Source organism: Pteropus vampyrus, unplaced genomic scaffold (assembly GCF_000151845.1).
Source record: "Pteropus vampyrus isolate Shadow unplaced genomic scaffold, Pvam_2.0 Scaffold2, whole genome shotgun sequence".
Classification (NCBI taxonomy): Eukaryota; Metazoa; Chordata; class Mammalia; order Chiroptera; family Pteropodidae; genus Pteropus; species Pteropus vampyrus.
The window spans coordinates 28,988,242-29,013,958 of NW_011888783.1; the positions used below are offsets into that span (position 1 = coordinate 28,988,242).

The 25,717-nt window shown below is 33.9% G+C and overlaps 1 protein-coding gene across 3 annotated transcripts in view; it reads left to right on the forward strand.

Annotated features, from left to right (window-relative positions):
• The window catches only part of ACVR1C (activin A receptor type 1C), a 37,348-nt gene that overhangs the window by 8,838 nt on the left and 2,793 nt on the right, over window positions 1-25,717 (forward strand). The window contains exons 2-7 of one of the 3 annotated variants that reach the window (XM_011359124.1): window positions 11,112-11,351; window positions 16,169-16,399; window positions 18,984-19,151; window positions 20,463-20,619; window positions 22,335-22,459; window positions 24,630-24,760. In XM_011359124.1, coding sequence (XP_011357426.1) covers window positions 11,112-11,351; window positions 16,169-16,399; window positions 18,984-19,151; window positions 20,463-20,619; window positions 22,335-22,459; window positions 24,630-24,760 — 1,052 coding nt within the window. The remainder of the gene's footprint in view (window positions 1-11,111; window positions 11,352-16,168; window positions 16,400-18,983; window positions 19,152-20,462; window positions 20,620-22,334; window positions 22,460-24,629; window positions 24,761-25,717) is intronic. The other 2 variants (XM_011359130.2, XM_011359135.2) reach the window with 2 other exon arrangements.

Genomic DNA, 25,717 nt, shown 5'->3' on the forward strand with positions numbered 1-25,717 from the left:
ATAATTATAGAGCAATTATTCTTTAAATTAAAAATAGACAAGTTCTGAAATATTTTTAGAAAATAAGAAATTGTAAAAAAGTAGTGTATTTGAATAATAACAGAAAAACTTTCAAAAAATTAAAAATACGATAACAAAATTTAAAAACTTAATGGGTAGGTTTAATAACAATGGTTATAAAAATAACTGAAGATAGAATTAGGGATCTGAAATACAGGTCAGACGAAATTTTGTATGCAGTTTATAGAGACTACAGAATGGAAAATATGGAAGAGAGGATGACAAATAGAGGAAAGCATAAGAAAGTTTAACCTGTTCTTTTACATAGTGGTCCATAGGAGAGAAGAGAAAGAATTGGGCAAAAGTAGTATCTTCAGAGAAAATAGCTCAGAATTTTTCAGAATTGATGAACATCAATCTACAAATCCAAGAAATTCAGTGAATATGGAGAGGAGAAATAAAAACAGATTTAAACCTTTATATAGCATAGTAACACTACAGAACATTAAAGACAAGGGAGATGCTAAAAGTTGATGGACAGAAAGGTAAACAAAATTCAAAGGAGTTACAGAAGAACTGAGACTGTTTTAGTAGCAAAAATAAAAAGAGAAAAGTTAGAACTATATCTTCAATATTCTAAAGTAAAATAACTGATGACCCAGAATTCTATACCCAACAAAAATATCTTTAAAGAGTGAGGTAAAGGAAAATACATTTTCAAACAGAAAAAGGTGAGTTTAACATTATCGGACTCCTTGATAAAATAAATTCTAAAGGTTATACTTAATGCGGAAAGAAACTAATACCAAAGTTCTGACATACAAGGAGGAATGAAAAGTAAAGAAAATGACAAATGTGTGAATAATTCTGAAGAACATTTATCTGTTACAATAATGTCTTGTGAGATTTTTAAAAACTTGATAAAATGTTCATTCAGTTTGAAAATAGCATATTATACATGTCGAAGAGGATAAAATGAGTTAAAATTTTCTAGGGACCTTGCCTTTTCTAGAAAGGGAATAAAGATATTGTTCAGTTTTATGCTTTGAATGAGCCTATTGTCATCTCTGAGTTAATTCTAAAAGAATAGACTGTGAATATATTCCTTCTAATCCTACAATAGGTAAAAATGGAATAATAAAAACAATCCAAAAGAAGTAAAAAAGAGAGAGAGAGAGAGAGAGATAAGGAAACACACAGATCTAACACAAATTATCCAAATATGTCAGTAATACTTAAATGTAAATAATTTAACATAAATAGACTAAGCATTTCAGTTAAAAAACAAAGGTTATCATATGGGAGAAAAATCCAATTTAATGTTTTTTAAATATGTCTAAAATGAAAGTCTATAGAAATATTGAAATTATTGTGATACAAAAGATATACCATGCATATATTAGACAGACAAAAATGCTTATGTATTTATATTAATAGCAAACAAAATTTTAATACCAAAAAAGATTAATAAAGGGTCACTTTATAATGATTAAAGTTTTATTTTACCAGGGATTCTTATAAATTTCAAATTCTGTGTACATAAGAACATGGGCCCCAAAATACAAAAAATATTCACAGAGCTATAAGATATAGAGAAGTCCACAACCTCAAAAGGAGATTTTAATAAGCCACTGTGTTGGTTATTGATACAAGTACATTTAAAAAAAAATAGACTGTATAAGGTTGAAATAACATAATTTATAGGCAGCCTAATTTTTAGAAAATTATAATTTACCAAACCTGAATATTATTAAGACATTAAAGACCTTGAATTAGTAGTTTTTAGAAAAGGTAATAAAAATATTCCCATAAAGAAACTCTTAAAGCCCAAGATCCTCTACCAGAAAATTCTGCCAAACTTCCAGAAACAGATCATTCTTATACCTCTTTCAAAACATAGACGAAAAGGAAATAGTCCTTAACTAATTTTATGTATAACCTTGATATCGAAACACAACAAAGACAGTATGAAAAAAGAAATTACAAGTCATTTTCATTTATGAACATGTATGTAAATATTTCAACTTCAACCTAGAACCATATTGGGAAAGGGGTTCTGGGAACCACAGTATGAGGGCAAGAAAGTGACTATTCTCCAAATCAGGATAATGGTTACCCTGGGGGAAGGGATAAGGTTGTGATAATATGAGGTTATCTCAGAGTGGGGGTACAGGACAGTGGGAGATGAGGGGAGTGATGATGCATTGACATTTATAATTAATTCTATGCTATACTTATATTTCTACACTTAACCTATATATTGTATGTACTTTTCTGTGTATTCATTATATTTCACAACAACAATAAAAAAGAAGAAAACCCATTGTTTCAAAGTAATCTTTGTGTATAGTAAATTTATGGAAGTTGTACATTCTATTAACGCCTGGAGTTGGTATTGGAGAGCTAACAGGCTAGGGACATTATATAACCCTTTTCTTATAAATTTTTATACTGTCTGACTTGTTTAGTTGCATATATGTTATTTTTCTAATGAAAAAAATCCCATTGATCAGCGTTTACTATGACTATAAATAAGCATTTCAAAGACATCTAGTTTCCTACAATACCCATTTAGTAGCGGAACCTAAACTTTTAGCTCCTTGCATGGCTGTCCACCTAACAGACAGTATTTTCAGCTACTCGTACAGGTAAGTGTGGCCATGTGACTGAGTTCAGGCTAATGAGATGAGTGGATGTGTTTTGGAGGACTTTGGAGAAGATTCATTAAAACAGAACTGGCACATTCTTATGCCATCCTCCATCACACTGCCTGGAAGTAAAGGATAGAGTTTCATCAGCTGCCTTGGACCAAGACGATAGTGGCTACACTATAGGGATGGCAACAAGAGAGTTGCAAGGAGCCTGACTGAACACTTCGTGGAGCCATGTTACCAACACTGGACTACTCATCTTCAAATTCCTTTTTCATGAAAGAGAAAGAAAACGTGTTTGGTTTCCTGTTATTTGTAGCTAAACTCATTTCTAATGAACATAGAAATAGCAAAACAAGTCACCCAGAGTTCTATCTGCTTTTTATAAGCTGGCCCACAGACAGGTTTTGTTTGATTTACATAGTTTCTGGAAAAGGACAGTGAATTTATTTATGTTAAAAGTTAAGAGCCTTAATATAAAAATCCAGATATCTGGCTTATCTTGAAGAAACAGAGGATTTGGCATTTTTCAAGGTCTCCCTCTTGTTATCAGTTGGCTAAAGCTGATGTGAGTGACTCTTCCTTATTGGGCATGGACTTTCCCTCTTCATTCATTCATTCATTCAATATATATTGAGCGTATACCCACTGGCCTAGAGTTCTCACTGTAATAGTTTAGTATATTTTCTATTTAAGTATAGTTGAGTTATTCTGTCTAATATAATTTTATATCTTACTTCTCTCCCTTAGTATTAAAACATATTCCTTTTCCCATGTGAAGGAATCACATTTTGTTGCTTAATCCTTTCATGGCTGGATTACATTTCATTTTGTAACAAATGATTTCTGGTGACTCTAGGTGATGTCTGAGACAAATGCAGAGAAATAGTAATGTCAAAGAGCATCAAGAGCACTCTAAAATTGTCTATGAAAATTCATCCAGGATAAGATCAAGAAACCTGGGCTAGAGAAGCTAGTTATTTATAGGATTAACTTTGATAGGCACCCCTATTTAGTTCCTACTTGCACTAAATTACCATCCTTCATATGGAAATAGACTATTCAACAAAAATATTCAAGTTCCAGGTATCTTTGTTCCCATTTTGCTACCAAAACATACAGTACTTGAAAGGGTAAGTGTAGTAGTAATTTCTGATTTAGTATTTTAATAATACTATTATATTTTTGATTAAGTCAAAAATTAGTTTCAATAAAGAAAATGTATGCACAGCATTAAAACGTAGTTGCTTCATTAACCTCAGTTTCTACTTTCCTGTTCTGTTCGTGGCGAACAATGCATATTGATTAGGCACATATCTAAATTAGATATCAATGTAAACCAAACTGAAGGACAATAAACTGCCAAAATATAAAACTTGAATTTATCAAAAATTAATAATTTTAAAGCATGCTATAATTTAAAAAATTGCAGACTTAGTAGTATTCTTTTGAGAGTTTAAAAGTCTTGTTATTTTTATTTCTTTAAAAAAAAATCCATGGTGCTTTCTTAACATTTATGGTTTTCTATTTTAAACACAAATTCATTGATCTAGTCAGTGTAAGGTGACATCTACATGCTGAGAAATGCTCATGAGTCCCCTTGTGGAATTGTTCTGCTACCACAAGAACAAATCCATTTATAGCTCATTCTCTAAGGATTCAGTGTACACCTGACAGGTGTGCTAGGTGGGTATTTATTTTTTTCTCCATAAGCTGAAAGATGCTATGATTTTTATATTTTGGAAAGTGCTATGAAATATAATCATACAAAGAAGTCAAGCTTATGCTTTAAAAGTTTAATATAGGAAGATGGGAAGCATTTCTTATCTCAAGAAACAAGTATACTGATTTCGATTATGAAATTTTGTTTACAGGGATATAATGAGAAATGAAAAGTAAAATTTATAACCAATTCTAAATTGAGGATTTTACATTATGTAAGCCCTTACTCTCTCAGTTATGTCAATACTATTACCTATTTACTCAAATATTTTCGGAGTGATTATCATGTACAGGACATTGAGCTGGGTCAAAATAGGATTATCTCTCATCAGTCTCTTCCAAGTGAACAAACTGCTCTGTGTGAATGTATTAGCTGTGGGAGAAATTCTATTAGCATGAACTTTAAGACAGAGAAGTGTAACTTTTCCTTTGTTATCAATATTTTTAGTGCTTTCTCTGAACAAGGCTATCTGCCATGAGCTGGGGAAGCAGAGATATGAGATATGGGTGCCATTTCCAAGGAGGTTTCAGTTTTCCCATGTAAAATGTTTGCTTAAGGAAAAAAAACTAAAATATTCCTTGAGTAATTACTATCTCATTTCTTTACAGATGTTTATCATTTGAAGATATGTGTTTTGGTGACAGTTTAAGAAGCTAATCTCTGAGTGCATGCCCTGAGATTAAAAAAAATGATAGAGCCAATTTAAATTCTCCTTCCTATGTTTTATTAATCTCACCTCTGCTTGAGTAAAAGTTCTTCATACCCCTTGTGCCAAAGATTATATTGTCCAATTTAATGTTCTGTTTCCTTAAAATAAAATCTTTATTATCCTTAAATTCAGATGCTAGTGGACAAAAGAAAATTAGAAACTTCTCAGTGTTCCTCACATCCCTCCAGAAAACCAGCAGCACAAAGCAAACTATTCAGGAAATCTTTCTGTGTACAGTGCTCCCTGCTTGTGATATACTCATGGAATCAGGCCAGATGAAGACAGTGTATACAAATAGCCATTTATAGATTGAGCACGGAACAATGGAATGCTCCCCCCAACCCCCGCCCATAACTCATCTGATTCAGCTAAAAGGCAGAAATAATTCTCATGTTATTTCTGTCACTGTCACAGCTCAGTTGAATCTCTAGATTAGAAAATATTTGACTGTTGTTCAGTGCTTGAGGTTAATGTTGATCAAAAACAACCTGTTTGACATGATTATTCTCTATCTGTGAAAAAGGGAGACCATTTGCTGCTGCCTATAGTTGTGCATGTTGGAAAAATCTAACGAAATTAAATTCCAATTGGAACAGTCCTGATGACATTTATAAGGGTCACTGTGAAGAAGTAGGAGGCTAGGACAAGCTTGGGGTGAGGAAGAGCTGCCTGCCATCAGTGAGTACAGAATTACATGAGCATGTTAGACAAAACTGGCGTTTGTGACTTAGCTCCTTAGACCTGTTTTGCTTCACATGTGTGTACTTCACACATGTAGCTGTAGTTACATATTCTTCTTCTTAACTCCGACTTCCCTTGCTCTTACATAAATTTTTCTCCATATTTTTACTTGCAAAGTTGCTTTGGAATTGTTCCCTAGTTGGATCTTATATTCCTTAGTAGATTTTAAATTCTACAAGGATGTGGACCTTGCCCCACTTCTCTGGCCTCCCACCTACTGATTTGTTTTTGGTGCAATGTTATACAAACCAATCCATCTGGACCCAGTCTTTGAACCAATTTAGTAAAGCAACAAGACACCAATTAGAAGCGCATTTTTATTGCCATCAAGCCAATGTTTGACATGATAATGATGGTACCCCCATTTAAAGAAGCTTCAAAATGGCAGGTTAAAGGAGGTTCACCATGAAGATTTGGGCAATTTCTCGTTGCTAAGCATGTCACTCTGTTTTCGACAAAAGAAATTATTCCTGTTGAGCTAATTAATGAGATAGCTTTGAGATAATGTATTCTTTCTTCTGTTTCAACTGCACATATTATTTCCACATTTACCTCCAGAAATCTGTGAACTAAACATATGCCCTTTAATTGAAGTCACAGGTCCGTGTCATAGAAGGTTTATAGGACAGGCGGATGATCAGAACATCACCACATCATTCAGTTGACACTGGTGGTATTTCTTCCTGGTGCCAGGACAGAAACAGACGCAGCAGAAAGCATCTCAAGTGACATTGTCTTTTCGATTGGTTTATTACCCGAGAATATTTCAAAGCCACAAGCTAGAGAAAAAAATGCCTCCCTTTTTAAGAGGTTTGGTTAAGCAGTTGCAGATCTGATATTTCTACATTCATGGATTCAACCTTGCAAAATGGTATCTTTTCACTTGGAAATAAATCTTTAATAAAAAGAAGTGGAGGGTTTTAATGCTAAATTAGTCTGTGGTTTCTTTAGCGGGTGTTTTGAACCCATTAAAATTTCTGTAGCTACTTGCTACAGCAACTTTTGGGAAAGAAGCATTAACTTTGAAATGTTTTACAAAAATGTACTTTGTCTGGACAAAGACCTCTGTTTTGTTTTGTTTTGTTTTGCCTGAATGTTTTCAAACAGTTGTCCAGCCTGTACATATCTCTTCAGTTACTCTATCCTCAAAGAGGTTCTATACCTCGCTCCATTGTTATCCGAGTTTCTAGTCAGTTGAATGCCATTCAAATATTGTGAAGAAATGGGTCTTTAAGTTGAATATAGTTTATACAGTACAAGCTTTTGTGCCTATGATCAATATGAATTATTTGAAGTCATTGATCAAGTCCCTATCTCCACTTAGTTCTAAGGCATCTCCTCCTAATAGCACATACTAAGGAAATGTAAATTAATTAATTTGAAGGTTCTATAAATCTCATAAACATTAATAACTTTTCATACTTTTAATAAAGAAAGAAAAGAGGTCAGCAGGGGAAGAAACATGGGGATCGTGCCCACTTCTCATCTTTTTCTTTTCGTATTGAAGAGTTTGTATTCCCTAAAGCCAGAAATAAGAAGTAGCAAGGAGGTAATGGGAGTAATAAAGTGTTTTGGAAGAAGCTGAGACATCTAAACCGGTTCTGAATTTTATTTGAGCAGTGACAACGACCACTGATTTTCACCATCACCAGTTCCACTTAGGTCTCTAGGAAAAGTTGCAAAATTCACAAAAGTAACCTGAAAGAAATGTTATCCCATTTCTCCTTCTCTCCTTCTTTCTTTCCTTCTTTGTTTTCTTTTTTTCCCTCTTATCTTACCTTCTTACATTCTTTTGCCTTTCACATGACTCTCTCCAGTTGTATAGAATCTTCCACCCCATTCAGGTCAAGTTCCCTACTCCCTGCCTGGTTAATACTTTCCCCCCCTGCGTTGTCTTGGTTTAATGTATTGTAGAACTAAAATAGGGAAGATATTTGTGAGCTAGGCTGTCACCCATTTGGGCTAGTGCTTTTCTCTCTTTTTTTCCCCCATCCCCTTCTGTTTAATTTACTAGGGAGTGAGATAACTTGAATTAACAATGCAGCACTACTCAGACCTCACCTTGGGGATTAATATCGCCCCCCATGGAGCTACTTATTTCCTGGAGAATATATCTCTGTTGACACAGACAATCTCAAAAATTGGAAATTATCAAATAATAAGAGTTCTGTTATGATCAAAAATGTAAAACCTTCTAGAGAAATTCATACGCTCATCAGTGGTAACATTACATTATCTTCTTAACGACACTACTGTCTCCTACCAAGGCTCATGGGGTATAGACTACAGTTTTTCTTCATTTATCTCCTGTAGCGATTACAACCAACATTTGGTTTAGAAGATAGTTTTACAAATGTTTGTTTTAAAAATTGCTCAGTGTTTAAGTAGCTCTTTCTGGATGGTGTTGTTACTAGTCTTTTATCTAGCTGAGTAAGCTTTTTTTTTCTAATCTTTTCTTACTAATTCGTATCAGTAAATTGGTTCACAAAAGAAGAAACATTGCCCATATGTAATAAACATCCCTGAGAGCAGTAGCCATCATTGGAGCAGTGCTCTTTTATAGAGATTATTCTATTTTCAGGGTTGCTGACCTTTTGCCTCCTTATTGGTTGCCATGGTGATGATCTGAGCTCTGCTTAAGAGAGCTTTACCAAGATGAAAGCAATCAATACGCTTTTTAACTGTAATGTTTATATTGATAGTTCCAAATAACACATATCAAAATAAAATTTAGCTGTATAAATGTATCTAATAGTTGAATTTTATTTTTAAGAACATGTTTACACAGATGTTTATATAAATTGTAAGTAATTAAGTACACTATGTGGTTTTCTTAGAATACCTTTATGAAGACATAAAAATATAGATACAATTGAAATGTAAATTTAAAAGCTTATAGTGAAATGGATAATACAACTCTTTTATAAGCAAACGAGAAGTTGTGGGTATCATAGTTAATGATTCTAAAGCAAAGTCAATTTAGAGAACTCTTTTAGCACCTTGTCATAAGAAAGCTCATGGCCAAGCTCGTCTCATATGCATCTGTACAACTTCTAATAGTTTCAGAGGAATCCTGAAACACTCAGGAGAAAGCAAGTTGGTGGTCTGCCAAAATTCACTAGGCAAAGTAGAAGAGTATGGATTATGTTTGTTTCTAAAGTTCACTTAACATTTTTAAATCTTTCACTCGCTGGTTGTAAATAGACTACTATTTTTAGGATTATAGTGAACCTTCTTTGGATATACTTTGTTCTGTGGAATTTAATTCTTTTTCCTGTAGAATTAAATGATATTTGTTTTCAAATTATATTCATGTATTCTGGTTGAAATATTATAGGTAAAATGTAAATATATTCGATATACACACTCTATGATTGTCATTGCAAAGAAAGAAGTCTGAGGAATGGCTGAAATCACAAGGTCCATTATCATTGTAATTTGTCTAAACTCTAAGGTGTAGGTGTTACGCTATTGCTTTCTGTGCATTGTCTCTAACTCTCTCAGTAGCCTAAGCAGAACCAGCTGAGAGTAGGATGGGGAAGGGTGCAGTTTGCCCAGGGCACAATAGCCACACGTAAACTTCTCTTTCCAAAATCTGCATTCTTCTACTTCTTGATGTTTGAGGACCTGGCTCCAGAGTTTTGTTCCCTTATTCTATCAAATGCACACTAAGTTTATTAAAAACAAAAATCAACATCCCCGATGGTAGGACTTGGAAATAAAATTAAATCAATGCTGTGGCTGTCCATAGTGAATGAAAACAAAATGAACTATATGCTCATTTCAAGGGTCAAAATAACTTCTTTGAAAAACATGAGAAATAGCCATAATCATAGATTTTTCATGTATCACTGTTTTTCTAATTAAAAAGATTTCTTAAATGCAGGATTAACTTTAAAAAAATTTGGCTATATGTGTTTTAAAATTAGAATGACAAATTATATCCGTATGTTATTTGGTTTCAATTATCATATTTATTTTTATAAAACTAAAAATCTTATCCTTTACTTATTAACAACAAAAGTAGTAAAAACTTTTAGTGATTCTGCTATTCAAGAACTATTTATTGACCATCTACTATTGTAATCACTGGGATATAGTTGAGAACCAAGCAGGCAAAGTTCTTCTCATGAAGCATGTGTTCTTTGGAGGAAATCAGATAATAGATAAATGAATATAAGATGTGCCAGGTGGCAATAAGATCTAGAGATTAAAATAAAACAGAAAGAGGGTATAGAGAGTGAATGAGGAATGAGAAGGAAGGACTGTTTTAGATAAGGTTGTCAGCCAAGACCATCATTTCCTGTCGGTTATTACATTCAGTTTCTAATTGGTCTCTTTGCTTTTACTCTTGCGCCTCTAGTGTCTTCACACAGTAGCCACACTGAATATGAGTTAGATCATATCTTTGCCTCCTCAAAACCCTGTAACAACTTCTACTTAGAATTCACAGTCCTTCTTTATCTTACAAGACCCCGCGTGATCTTTCTCTCTTTTTTTTTTTTTTTGCCTTCCTGACCGCATTTCTATCCTTCTCACTTACTGTACTCTATGCACAGATTGTTCCTGAATATGCCAAGTAGGTCTCTATCTCTGGGCCCCTAACACTTGCTGTTCCTCTGCTGGGCGTAGGATGCCTTCTGTTGTTGCTCCCTGATGCCTCCCAGGTCGGCCTTCCATGACCATGCTATCTAAAATAGCATCCCGCCATCTCTTCATCTCTTTCTTCTGCTTTATTTTTCTTCGTAGCACTTATTACCTCCTGCTTTTGCATTGCATATATTAAATATAGGTACATGCAAACATAAGTACCACAAGAGCAGGGGTTGGGGCTCTCTCACTCACTACTGTACCTCCACACCTGGAATGGTGGCAACATATTGCAAGAGCACAGTATTTACTTATGACGTGAATGAATGAATGTACTCTGAGGATGGACTGCTGAAAATGGGGAGAAAATTGTAGAAAAAATGTCAACTGCTTGGAGGTTTTAAAAAGGACCTCCTGAGCTAGTGCTTTTTTATGATCCTAATTCTGACTCCTATTGTCACCTGGCATAACCATTCCTAGGTGTAGCCTAACCTGAGCTCCCTTTCCGCAGCTTTGCTTAGGACACAGAGAATCTTTGCCAACTAATGTATGTGTACACTGTGTAGCTGCACACTATAGATGTGAAATTTTGGTGACTGCATTTCAAGTTTCTAAAATATTTTAAATGGGTTGATTTATGGTCATGTTCTTTCTTTTTTCCTTTCTTTTTCTTTCTTTCTTTTTTTTTTTACTGAAGCCTCACAAAATGCCCCAAAACTTGGACCCATGGAGCTGACTGTTGTTATTACTGTGCCAGTTTGCCTCCTGTTCGTAGCTGCAGTGCTGACAATATGGGCATGCCAAGGTCGACAGTGCACATACAGAAAGAAAAAGAGACAGAATGTGGAGGAGCCCCTCTCTGAGTGCAATCTGGTAAATGCTGGAAAAACTCTAAAAGATCTGATTTACGATGTGACTACCTCTGGATCCGGATCCGGTATGTGCCTGTGGTCCATTTTTCAGCAAGAAACTTCTTATTTAAAAATAAATAAAAAGAAATTTTTAAACAAAAAAGGGCTCCAATTATGAGTTCCATCATTTAAAATACTTGATAGGGTATATGGTAAGTTCTGGTATAGAAACATGTTTTACGATTTGATGAAGAGAAAATACAGTCATGGCCTAAAGAATTAAATCTTCTCATTTGCCTTTTGTGACTTTAGGTATTCAGATGCTCATTTTGACATTCTTTCACAATTTATTTCTGAAGCAAGGAAGGAGTCTCTTCTTTCTTCTCCATTATGATTAGTAATAATCATTTTTGCTCTCTTGGTAATGTTTCATGGGCACAAAAGAGTTACTGAATTTGAGGAGTTGAGTTCTGGTGGCGGGAGATACTAGTTACTCAAAATAATGTTCTTAAAGCACATTTGCTTGTGATTATGAAGGTCTTTAGAGTCTGTACGCACCCCTGGGACATGTGAACAAAGTTACCAGAGAGCTGACCTGAAATTAAAATCAAGAATATGTTCTTAAATCATAGAAACGAAAGATAAAAGGGAGCAACACAGCATTCCTGTGCAGGCTTTTGATGCTAAGGTTGTATGATAATTCTCTTCCTCTTTAATGGAACTCCAGAGCCTCTGGTAAAGCAACTCAATTTCAAGTGATTAAATAACGGTATATTTAATCATTACCAGTTAATCTGAAGATGTTAGGTAGAAATGTGTATTTTAGAGTACCAGGCTGTATTATGGCTTAGGTGAGCTTTTTTTCATAGCACAAAACGTCTAGAGTTTTTTGGGTTTCTGGCCATAAAGAAGAATTTCTCTCGTAATCACCAATTCCCTAAAATGGCAGCAGGCTCCCTGCTTTCCTGTATATCTCCAGAAATCCTGTCAGCATGTGGTGGTGCAGAAACACAAATTAGGGTAAACCTAAATGAGCCACTTTCGAAGCCCCTGCAGCCCCTCTTGCTTTGGAAGGATCATGAAGGATGATTATTACCCCAAACAGATTTTAAGTAACTCCCATGTCCCTTAGGAGCATCTAGGCAGACACAATGAACAGTGGCAGATGACAGAGGGATGTTAGCATCTATATGAGCATTTACATTTGACATGATGCAGCCATAGACTCACCAAAGAGTCCAGAAAAGAGAGGCCTAATCATATCATCCAGAGGGCTCAGATAGTTTGCTGCTTCTGGGGGGCAAGATCGCCTGCTCTCTCACTGACCGAAGTTTCAATGTTTACACTGTCACTGCACAAATTAGGTGGCATGTTTTCAAGGGAGGAATATTGGAAAAATGTCTCCAAACTGCAAAGTTTATAAAATTGAAATTCAAATTAAATTATTGGATAGAAAGCTGGCATTCTTCCTTTCAAAATAAAACTTGTTCAGATTCAGTATTCTTTTCTTCCTTGAGCATTACATTTTGGGGCCCACTGTGACCTAATTTCTTGAGTGCTGGCAACATTCTAGGCACATAATATGTGCACGGAGAGCTCTGATTTGTGCCAAGTTCTTTGAAACCTTATATAATTTCTTTATGAGTTTCAAGTGATTAAATAACCATCTATTTAATTACCACCAAAACATTTCAGTTCATCTGGAGATGTTAGGTAGAAATGTGTATTTTGGAGTGACTCCTTGAATATATTTAATATGGGTTTTAAAATTCCTAAAGCGTTTTCCTTTCCAATAAACATAATAGATATTTTATAACTGGAGACTGAATATTTAGTTTAAGAAAGCAGCCATGAGCCAGAGCATAACCTAAAAAAAATTAACGTTAAATTTTTTGGTGCTTTTATGCAACTTTTACACCCAAATCTGGATTTATTGACTGCTGGACTCTCTCCTCTTTAGATTATTCTAAGATTTCTCTTAAAATAAGTTGTAAATGTACCCAAGTGTGGATGATTTTTTTTTTAAATGAGCAATTTGAAAGAGTTTTAGGTACTTTTTCCCTAAGTTAGCTGCATGTACTTGGCAGAGACCACTGGCTAAAAGTAAGTAATGGCGGCACTGCGTTTGATAATCAGAGATGAGTCTATTGGCAGCAAGGCTTCTGTCACAAAAGCTCACCCATGGGGAGGGAATCAGGTTGTTCTGCTTCCTCTCTGCTTCTCTTAATTGGCCAGTGACCTTAGACAAGAGGCAACTTTGTCAGATGTTGAGAAACAAAAATTGTGAAGCTTATCCTTGACCTGGTCAAGGACAAATTTCAAAGAGATATAATGCCTGCAAGAGAGAAAAATAAATTGATGTTTTACCAGGCTGTCTTTGAGAGTGGATTGTGTCTCAGGTGGCTTCCAAGAGACTGGGTAGCTTGCTGCTCTCCTCTTGTGTTATAGCACTTCTGACATTACTGAAAGGTGCCTTTCTAGCAGACAGACATCGGCTTTTACAATCCTGGTATAAAAAATGTGAAACGAACCTACAGGGAGAAGCAAAGTCTATGTATCTTCAAATGAAATCTCTAAGTATATAACACAAGAATTAGATTATTTTGGGTGGTTGCTTTGAAAGACACTGAAGCAACTTTTACTGAGTTTTACTGTCTCACCTTAATTGCTGTACTGAGTACTTTAGATAATGTTGTCTTACTTTGTCTCTGGTCTGTGGCATTGATTGTGTGCTTGATCAATTTGCAGTTTGAAAACATTGGCTTATCCAGTTTTCTAGCTAAATATTGTTGCATTGTTGTTGGTAGTGGTTGTTGGCGGTGATGTTTTTGTGTGTGTATTGCAAGAGGGGATGGAAGAGAGTGATTGCAATTGCGATTTGGCTTAATAATTGTTAGTACAACTTTTATTGTGTGTAGTCAAGTAGTAAAATTGACTGTAGCCTACAAAAATAACCTATATAGTTTGCTGCTAGAAATCCTCCCAGCAGGGAAGGACTGCAGTCATATCCGTTAAATGGTGACAGAACAAGAGTTTGGACCGGAGTGTTTTAGTGCTAGGTCTGCCTCCTACTAGCAGGTTATTCCTGGGTAAGTCTTTCATTTCTGTGGGGCCCCAATTTTCTCTTCTCTAAAATAATAAAGTTGAACCAGATGATCTCAGAAGAACTTTCTAGTTGTGGGACTTTGTGACTAATTGTTGAGACCCATAATAGCAAATTTATAGTCTGTGCTTGTTTTGTCATAGTGGGTGGTTCTCATGATGATGAGAACATCTGAATAAACCATGGCTCATTTCAGGAGCAGAGGCTTAATCCTGCAGGAGCTTACACAGTTGTTGCTATGAGGGCTTTCCAGCCATCTGAGTACAATGACAGCAACTAAACATGACTTTCCAGAATAAATTATACTGTAACCTTTTTATGTTCCTCTAATTATGAGTTATAACTACCCATTGTAGAAATTAAGAAAATGTACAAAATTAGAAAGAAGTATATCACAATTTACCTTGATTCCATTAAGTAGATATAACCATCGTAACATTTAGTATGTTTCCTTTTCAGTCTTTTCTGTGCATATTTTGATGCACTTATGTAGATGGATAGAATTTACTGTGCTATTTACATTTAACATTGTAGCAAAAGTATTTTCCCATGTCACTAAGAAATACCTCTTCATAAGCAGCGCCATTATTATTGACTCTAAACTATCCGTCCTAACACATAATATTAAGGACTATCCATTATTGAGCATGTAATATGCCAAATACTGTGCTAAGTCCTTAACATGTTTATTAATTCTCACAGTACCCCTATGAGACAGGTAATATTATTATATCTCATTTTTCAGACAAGGAAGCCAAAGCTCAGAAAAATTCAATGATTTGCCTGTAGTTACCACATAGCACAGCTAAAATTGGAACCGAGGTCTTTCTTATCTGCGTTCTTAATCTCTGCATTATATTCAACATCTTTTTCTATTATCAGACACTTTTCCTTAATTTTCCTATAAATAATAATAATATCATAAACATTTTAACATAATTTCTTTTATATTTTGCATTAAATCTTTAGGATAAAATTCTAGAGTGGAGTTATTGGTTCGAAGAAACTAAACATTTCACATGCACTCAGAATATATTTTCTTTGACTTTTTCACTCCACAGAAAATATCCATTTGATATTTTTTATGACTGTACTTTGCTTTTACTGTAACATGCTTACTTACCTCACTTGATTGTTGAATTTGATTCTTCACTTTCCAGTTTTAATTTTTTTAATTCTCAAAACATTCTTCTGCTTTCCCAGTAGTACTAGGGACTATATGTTATATTTTAGAGGCTAACAGCTTATTTTTTACTTAATTAATTTAAATTAATTTCAAGTATACAATACATTGGTTAGACATCTATATAGTTCATAAAACGATTCCCCCAGTTGCTCCCTCCCTTCTCTGGCCCTCCACCTAGCCATCATATTAATGCTAACTGCATTCCCTCTGCTGTGCTCCCATTCCCTGTGACCAGCTATCAACTATTAATTTGTACTTCTTTTAACAGCATATTTTCTAAACTTTTGTCTATTTAGTAACCTGATTGGATTTCATGCACAAACCAGGGATATTTGTAGCAGTTTTGGAAAATCAGATATCTGTAGCAGCAGGCTATGTTCAAGAAATTTTTACTTGTGAATATGAGAAGAAAAATTCATAATCAAAATTTGGAATATTTTTTGAGCATACTTTAACATTAAAGTTTGGCATAAAGGTGCTTATCTCTTCAAAATCGGTAAAGTCATTAAAATGCTTAAATATTTGCTTTTTTATGTGAAAATAATAGTTATTCTGACAGTTTTTTCTGGCCTTTATTTATTTTGAATAATGGATTCTGTCTTTTCCTTGGTTAGGTCTACCTCTGTTGGTTCAAAGAACGATTGCCAGGACAATTGTACTTCAGGAGATAGTAGGAAAAGGTAGATTTGGTGAAGTCTGGCATGGAAGATGGTGTGGAGAAGATGTGGCTGTGAAAATATTCTCCTCCAGAGATGAAAGATCTTGGTTTCGCGAGGCAGAAATTTATCAGACTGTTATGTTGAGACACGAAAACATCCTTGGTTTCATTGCTGCTGACAACAAAGGTATTTTCAATCTAATTGATTTCAGCAAATGAAATGTTATGTCTGTTATCAAAGGAGAATAAATTGTCTCTTTGTTTTAATAAAATCATCTAAAAGTATGATTTCTTAATAGAGGAAAGAAAATGTTTTTCTCTTTTCCACAGATAATGTGCATAAAATCATACAATAACACAGGGCAAATGAGTGGTATGAAATCATGATGATGCTATGGCCAGATTGATATTTAAGACTGATATGGCACAGGAACCACCCAATTAGAACAAAAACTTCAACTGGAACAGAGTCCTGGAAAAACCCTGCCATGCTGGTTTTTATTTCTTTAGATGCTGGGTCATGAAGAGATCTGGGGGCATCTTGGTGGAGGGGGTGTTGCTTTGGGTGTGTAGGACAAAGAAATGTCACTGGGAGTTTTCAATAACAGCTATCAACTGATCAGGACAGAAGTATTTCAATAGTTTGATAACTGGTACAATATACCAATGAATGCTAGCAGAATATTTACTTTTGCTAAGACTATAGTTTTCATCTGTACAATAGGATTCGACTCCAGGACTCAAGTTTTATATAAACATTATTGGAATGTTGGCAAACAAGACATCTTAGTGAAATTTTCTATTAATGTACTTTGAGTATGATTTATATCTTGCAGTTTAACAGTCCCAAACACTATTACTTTTTGAGTTTTGTAGAACAAGACAGTGCATCAACTTTCTGGTATTAAATCAATATTCATAAAATATTGTATATATCCTTGAGTAATCAGGGACTGGATATAAAGATTGTGGATTACCTATGCTCTCTTTTCTCTTTTTGCATAGCTTTTACTCGCTTAAATATGCATTAGTTTCCTTAAAGGAAAACAGGGAGCAAAGGTGAGCAAAATGCCAATCAATTTTTTATTAATTTGAATCAGTAATACTCATGAAGAACTTTGGAGAGGTAGAGATTATAACCTCTAGCTAAAAAGCAAACAAATTATCAGTAGATATCAGGCACCCACGATTACCTATGAAAATTAAAAATCTATGATTACTTTTACCTAATATAACCTTGGTCAATAAAGTATTTATTATTAATTAGATGGCAAAAGAGAAGCTTAGTGTTTAATGTGTAGTTTGGCCATAATTACATTTGCTGGTGATTTGTCTTATCTGATTTGCTAGGGAGAAACTGAGTAAAGCCAAGTTGACCTTAAAAAAAAAAAAAAGACATCTTTTCAAATTCTTAACTACATATTCTTTGAAAGTATATCCAACCTATTGAAAATGAAACATTTCTCTTTAAGCTGTTAACAGCTTCTTTTCCTTCCTAGTGTTCGGTTAAACTATCTGCTGGTTAGATTAATTAGCAATGTTGTGAATGCAGTAATGACCGAGGTTATATGGACCATCTTGTTGGGGCTAATTTAATCATGATATTTATTGGATTATAAAACAATATAACAAGAATGAGCATTCTTGATCTTCTCTCAGTTAACTGGTCTACCTCTGTCAACGACTTACTAGTCAAGTGACATTGTACCTGATTCCAAACAGTCTCTAACATCACTTTCATCTTCATGCATTTTCATATATTTTGCAACACTTACAGTTTCACTTTTTGGTCAACTCTCTGGCAAAAACATTGATGTGAGAGTTCAAAGATAGCCACTGGTGTTAAGCTGGGAGAGATGTGTGACTAAAGGTTATATGTGGTCAGTTTATTAGTGAACTTCATCATGTTGTGTTGATTTTTCCATTCTTAGGAAATTTTATCACTACTCAGATTTTGAAATTAAATGTTTAGATAGCGAAGAACTCATATATAAAGCACTAAGTAGAAAAACTCTTTAGCAAATGTTCACTATAGTTTCTTTTCTTTGAACATCAGAATTGGTCAGGACTGCACAGGGCTACTGTAGACACTTTATTCCAAAAGCTACAGCTAACTCTAGGGACTCTTATACCTAGAGAACTTTGGGGTTAATTTCTCTTCAGCTAAAAGTCTTTCATCAGCTCAAATAGCTTTTGGTTAAATGAGGTAAATTATTTGAAAATGTCTAGTAATTGTATTTGGTTCTTAACATAAGCTTTTAGGGAAAATCAACAACTTTGTACTTTGAAAGATGAATAGCATGAACATTCTTAGAATGTTAGAACTTTTGTGATAGTAAGAATATTTTGCATATGTTTGTTATGTTTCTGTTTTTTATTGGTACAATCTTTCTTAAAAGCTCAAGAGTAATTTATAACACAACACTAAGCCTAAATGCACCTCTCAGTAGTTTCTCCTATAATGTGGTTGCTATTACCGGCAGGTATTGATAAAGAGGGAATAAGAAAAAGTTGTCCATTTGTTAGAATCACTGCCTTACAGATACCTTCCTTTGCCTTGATGGATACATATAACAGGTCCTAGTACATCAACATCTTCAGGAATTCATTGAGAATTTTTACTTTACTAACCCAGACTGTAAGCATTATCACTGAAGGAATTAACTTTGCTTTGTTACCAATATAGACTTACTTTAAACACTGACATTTGTCAGATGGTTTTGGCTTATTTTTCCACATATATTTACAGCAACAAATTTTTTTTCTAATAGATAATGGAACTTGGACTCAACTTTGGCTTGTTTCAGAATATCATGAACAGGGTTCCTTATATGACTATTTGAATAGAAACATAGTGACAGTGGCTGGAATGATCAAACTGGCACTTTCAATAGCTAGTGGTCTGGCTCACCTTCATATGGAGATTGTTGGTACACAAGGTATATATTTTCCATTTAATTTTTTTCTTCTTGAATATGAGAATGGAAACAGTTGTCTTTTAGTGTTTAGTTGTATTCTAGTTTTACAATTATCAAATGTAAAGAAACACAACAGATACTTTGAATATTTTGTCATGATAGTCAACTTTCATCTATGTACTTGTCATTTTGTATATTATTCATAATAATATTTTTATTCCTGGTGGCTCTATCTTTGCCATTTAGCACATATACTTGGGCAAATGCTCTATGTTCAGAGAATACAAATAATTTAAATGTTTACTTTCGATAATCAAAATAATTGGAAAGGGTTATATGATCATGAAAAAATATATTTCATGTACTTGAAGGCCAAATAATATCCACTGTGGTCTTTTCTATTCATTGAGTTAATAAAAAATTAGCCATAGGAAGTCATTAGTCTAGTCAGGGACAGTGGTTCTCAAATTTGGACTCATGATCCCTTTAAACTCTTAGAATTACTGAAGGTCCCTGAAAGTTTTTATGTATATGAGTTATATCTTTCAATATTTACTATATTAGAAACTAAAATTGAGAAATTTAAAAATACTTATTAATCCACTTAAAATAATAATTTGCCAATTAAATATGAACATAAATAATTTTTTAAAATTTGCACAGTTTTTTGTAATACAAACCAATCTAGCAAAAATAATGGTTTTGTTTTACATTTTTGCAAATCTCTTTAATGTCAGGTTTAATGTCTTGGTTTTTATACTCTTCTTCATTTAATCTGTTTCAATATGTTGTTTTGGTTGAAGTATTTGAAGAAAAGATGGCATCACACAGATATGTAGTCAGTAAACAGTCTCAAGGACTCACTTTGGACCACATTTGAGAGCTGCTGGTCTAGGGCAGTAGAATTTTGAAACTTGTTTTATAAGAAAATATTTGCTATGTTTTTATGTATACATATCAATGCTATTTTTGCCCTGTTCATTCAGCAAACATATATTAGTGACTACTAAATGTTACCTAGTGATGTAAGTGTTGGAGACATGGTGATGACTAAGACACAGTCTCTGCCCTTACGTAGTTTACAATCTAATTGGGAGAGACAGATAATTAAACATGCATATGAATAAACAAGATAATTTAGATAGTGGTAAAAGCTGTGAAGAAGGCACAATGAGATAATGTAATAGAGAATGACAGGATGAGAAATGGGTGCTCAGGGAAGACCATTCTTAAGGAGTGACATTTGAGCCAACTCGTCAAAATGATTCCTTTTGGAGGGATTTAACCTTCAATAACAAAAAAAAATGAATATGTTCTTCTTATGCTTCATAGGTAAACCTGCTATTGCTCATCGAGATATAAAATCAAAGAATATCTTAGTGAAAAAGTGTGAAACTTGTGCTATAGCAGACTTAGGATTAGCTGTGAAGCACGATTCAGTACTGAACACTATTGACATACCTCAGAATCCTAAAGTAGGAACCAAAAGGTAAGAAAACTTACTTTGGTAGCACACTAAGATTTATGACTGCCCCACAAATGGTAGTGCCTGCAATATGTGTAGGGAGGTGGCCAGCAGGTGCAAAAGGAAAATCAATAGGCCCAAGGAAACAAGAAGTCTTCTCTGGGCCACTGAAAAATCAATGGTTATAAAACAAGGAGAATTGGCATGTTGATCATATAGAAAGTAGCCATTTTGGTGGGGAAACCAGTGGAGAAAAATGGTAGAAGAGATGGTGATATATTATTCTTAATGTGCCACATTCTGAGAATACATTTTCCTACAGAGAAGCAGGGAAAATGTTAGCAATGTACAGCTCCTCCAAAGCCTTTATACCTTATAAGTGAACTGAAACTCAGGCTAGTTCTATATGTTCAGGTTCTAAACACAGAATCAATATAGTGGACTAGATAGGTGAGGGACTCTATACAATACATATGTATATGTGTATTGTATTCTCTTGATATTCAAGAATATTATGTAACAAATTTATGTTTTTACCTATAATTGTATTTATCATTGAGTCTCTCAAATTGATGTCTATTAAGATAATATGAGTTTGGACACAATTCCCACTTTCAAGGAACAGAATTTCTGAAAGTCAAGAACAAGTGTGATATAAACAGAGCATACCACATATATGTCAAGACAGGCCCATTAGTCATGGGATTTATGGTGTTTTCTTGTTATGACAAACCTGTGGCCATAGGGCCAGCATATTTCCGTTTCCTTTTATTTGAATTTCAGGCTCCGCTTCACTTTGGCATAATTCTAGTTTTCTTAACCTTGAAATGAGAAACAAAACATTTCCTGGAGTCGTTAAAGGCCCTTGAGAGTAGAGAATTTCTAAATAGGCATAGTTGGCCTCTGGCTGTTTTTGAGAGTCCAGGCTAGTCCCTCTGAGTCCTTCACTTGGTTCCTTGGGAGACTTTAATGAGGCCCAAGAAACACTTCAGGACAGTTTATTCAGACTGGGCAGCCCTGAGGGACTTCTTTCTTTTCCTTATAAAAAGCAAGCTTTAACTTGTCCATCTGACTATCCCCATGTTATGGACTCTCAGGGAAACCTTAGATGTCAGATTCTCTTAGAGGATCTAAAATTTTTAAAAGGGTATAGAAGAGTGTTGCCTCCTTACCTCAGTATTCTGAGAAACCCTTAAAATCTCCCTAGGGCAACTAGGCTCAGTCAGTTCTCATGGACTGGAGATTTCGTTAATTTAGTCCTGTTCTAACAAGGCTGTAATTTTCTTAGAGTCAATGTATAGTAAAATTGTTCATTTAGAGCAGGTGTTTGTGGAATGCTATTGAGTACTGTGTTGAAGTACTGGGTCCTCCATGATGAATAAAAAATACTGTTTGCCCTCAAGGAGCTTTCCTTGGCAAAAAAACTACTAGTGGAAATTGATTTATCTTTATTGAGTGTTTTCCTTACTGAATCCCCTCGGCTTGTACTTTCCGAGTATTTGGCTCCTGGCACACGTTTGAACACTGAAGAGGACCTCTAGTTCTATTTAAAATGTTTTTAAATTATAGTTGAGTCAATAACTATATTATTTAATTTTATTCTATTACAGTGGCTCAGGTCTACCTGTCAAATTGATGTAAGGTATCTGAAATATTTTGTATCAGGATTTATTAAGATTGTGTTTTACTGGACTGCTATAAAGTCATACACAGAATCTGAAATGTGCATGTTTTTGAAGGTATATGGCCCCTGAAATGCTTGATGATACAATGAATGTAAATATCTTTGAGTCCTTCAAACGAGCTGACATCTATTCTGTTGGTCTGGTTTACTGGGAAATAGCCCGAAGGTGTTCAGTTGGAGGTAAGATTTTGGACATAATACATATGTCTGCCTTTCCTTGATGCTCTGAATATAGGATATGATAGTTTATCTTTTTTTTGAGGCACTATATTAAATCTTTTCTTAATATTTTAGAGAATACTTTTTGGTCATATCTTTTCAGTGACAAAAATGAAGAATCCTCTATAAAATGGAGATTTTAGATTAAAATTACTTCTTAAGTAGGGGTGACAGTTCTCCTGATAATTTTTATTTCCATAATAATACTTTATGTAGCACTTGGAAATTTCGATTTTGTATTCAGTTTGCTATATCCCTACTTTATGCCAGAAATGAAACCCAAAGAAGTTGAATGACTTGCCAAGGCCACAGGACTTGAGCTGAAGTTTTCTGGCTCTCAGACTTTTCTTGTTCTTTTCTTTCCTGTGATGAGGAAATGTGTAGGGTAAAAAGTGAAGGGTGTAGATGAGCAAAGACCAAGTTCCTTATGCTACTGCTCCCAGCAGTTTAGAGATTAATAATGAGGAAGAATTTGAGAGGATGAAACCCTACACATGCGATTTGATGGAACTGTTGCATCAGTGGAGAAAAGTTAAACAGTAGTAGAAAATGATTTAATGTTTTCTTTTTCAAGTGAGACAGGCCTAGAGCTGAGCCTTGGTATAGCAATTTCCTGAACGTCTGACTTTAGGCAAGTTACTTGGTCTCACTTTCCTCATTTGTAAAATGAAGAAATAATGAAATTGACCCCTTGGGCTTTGAGGATTTAATGGATTAATTCAGTGAATTCATGTGGCGCTTTTAGTACAGAGCATGCTCACAGTAAACAGTCAATGAGAGAACGACAGTTTATTAAACAAACCACTGTCAACTTTTACATTTTGTATTGATGTCATTTTTTTCTTATATCAATCTCATTGTTTTTAAATGAAAAGCTTACAAGGTGAAAATTATATGTGAATGAGAAAACATACTTTCCCCCCTTTATTCATAGATGAGATAATAAAATATTCGGGAAGATGAAACTACTCATAAAAGCAGTAGAATTATTGTGATGTAGAACATGGACAGCGGAATCCTGAGCCTAGGATTGAGTTCCAGATGTGCCGCTTACCAGATGTGTGCCCTTGAGCGAGTTCATGGCACTCTTTGTATCTCTGTTTCCTCATTCTTTGAAATAGGGATAATACGGTACCTTCTTTAGTTAGTGTCTTTGAGGAATAATTAGTAAAACATCTAAAGGGCTAGGACAGTGCTTGGTAAATAGCAAGTTTCAAATATGTTTGTTATTATTTTAAAATTTTATATTGATATTTGTCTAGATTTGCTTTTAGAATTTTGTCAATTTTCTTCAGCTGTTGAAATAGTAATTTAGATAACATGATTTGAAGTTCACCTTCTAATATTATGGTGCATCTTAAATGTTTTAAATTAAAAAGACTGTAGTTTATTCAAATGATCTTACAAGGAAATTTTTGAATTCAAGTAATATTCTAATAATTAAGGTCAACTCTTTGTCTATGCATTTGAGGCTCTTTTAATATGAACCTTCATGTCAAACCATTCATCTTCAAATATTTTGGCCGCTTCTTCAGAACATTCTCAGATATAACAGTTGTAAAATACAAATGTAAGAAACTCAGCTTTTAAAAGATGACCTAACAGTTTTCGAAAAGAGAAAGCTATTTTGTCTTGAATGGTTATTTTACAGAGAAATATAGTTCATTCACAGAGCAATGAGGCCATGCTGTAAATTTTTCAATTAGGTGTTACTTTTGAATTTCACAATGGCATTTTATGTTAATCAAAATCTACATAATTTTTATAGTATAAATTATATTTTATATAATTATTAAAATTACATGTTATGTACTATTTATATAATAGGCAATATATTATTCTATAAAATTATATACTATATAAAGTAATTACTATAATTTTGTTTTAGATACAATTTACGTAATTATCAAAATTTTTATAATATAAAATTATAATAAACTTATATAATAACTATTAAACTGAGCACCTTAAACTTACATCCTTGGTTTTATAGTGATATATAATTTTAATAAACTTGACTTTCCAGTTTTCCATGGTGCTACTTGTACCTAGATTTAATTGGTGTTATTTTGAAATAAGCATCTTTATTTATCATTTACACTGGGAAATTTATCATGCAAATTTCTTATAGGAATTGTTGAGGAGTACCAGCTGCCTTATTATGACATGGTGCCTTCAGATCCCTCGATAGAGGAAATGAGAAAGGTTGTTTGTGACCAGAAGTTTCGACCAAGTATCCCAAACCAGTGGCAAAGCTGTGAAGTAAGGCTATGTTCTTATGTATATTTTATACATATATTGCTACTTTTATGTATTTGTGAAACTTATTGAAACTCACTATAGATATTCTTCTTAAATTTTCTTTTTACTTTTTCTTGTATATGTATATCTATTATATGTTCATTTTCATATCTGTGTAGTATTCCATTGGATGGACCTAGCAAAATTTATTTTTCCACTATACTGTTGATTGTCATATCTGTGATTTTTAATTTTTTAAAATAATGTTGCTATATATATGTGTGTGTGTGTGGAAATGTTTCTTTAAGATATAAAACTATAGATTCTTTTCAGATATCCACATAGACAATTATATCTCTAAATAATGAGCGTTCTGGGACCAGTCCTCCCTCATGTCTTTTTTTCCTTTCTTATTGCAGTTTCCAGAACTACCAATATAATGTTGCCTGAAAGTAGTGATAATGGACATTTTTGTTTTGTTCCTTAAAACTTTGTATTTTTCACCTTTGAATATGGTGTTTGCTTCAGGATTTGCTTTTTAAAACTTCAATTAGCTTAAATAAAAGCTGACTTGTTTGATAAAAGCTTTCTCCCTATCTGTGAGGTGATGGTAAAATATTTCTGCTTTAGTCTCTTAATGCAACAAATAAATTGCATTTATTGATTTTCCACTGTTAAAGCAATCATACATTCCTAGAATAGACCTAAGGTAGTCCTTTTCTATGTGATCAATTTTGTACATTGCCGATATATGCAATTTTTGACTATTTCTGCCCAATATTTTAGTTCTATCTTATTTCATATTAATCCTGTATATTAGATATTGGTATGATTTTATACCATCATTATTTATTTAGACCTACGAACATGTCGATTATTTTCTTTGTTCAACATTCCTTCTTGGCTCTCAGAGCTTCCTTCTAACATCATTTTCTTATCCTGATGTGCATCTTTTAACTCTATTTTATCTATCTATCT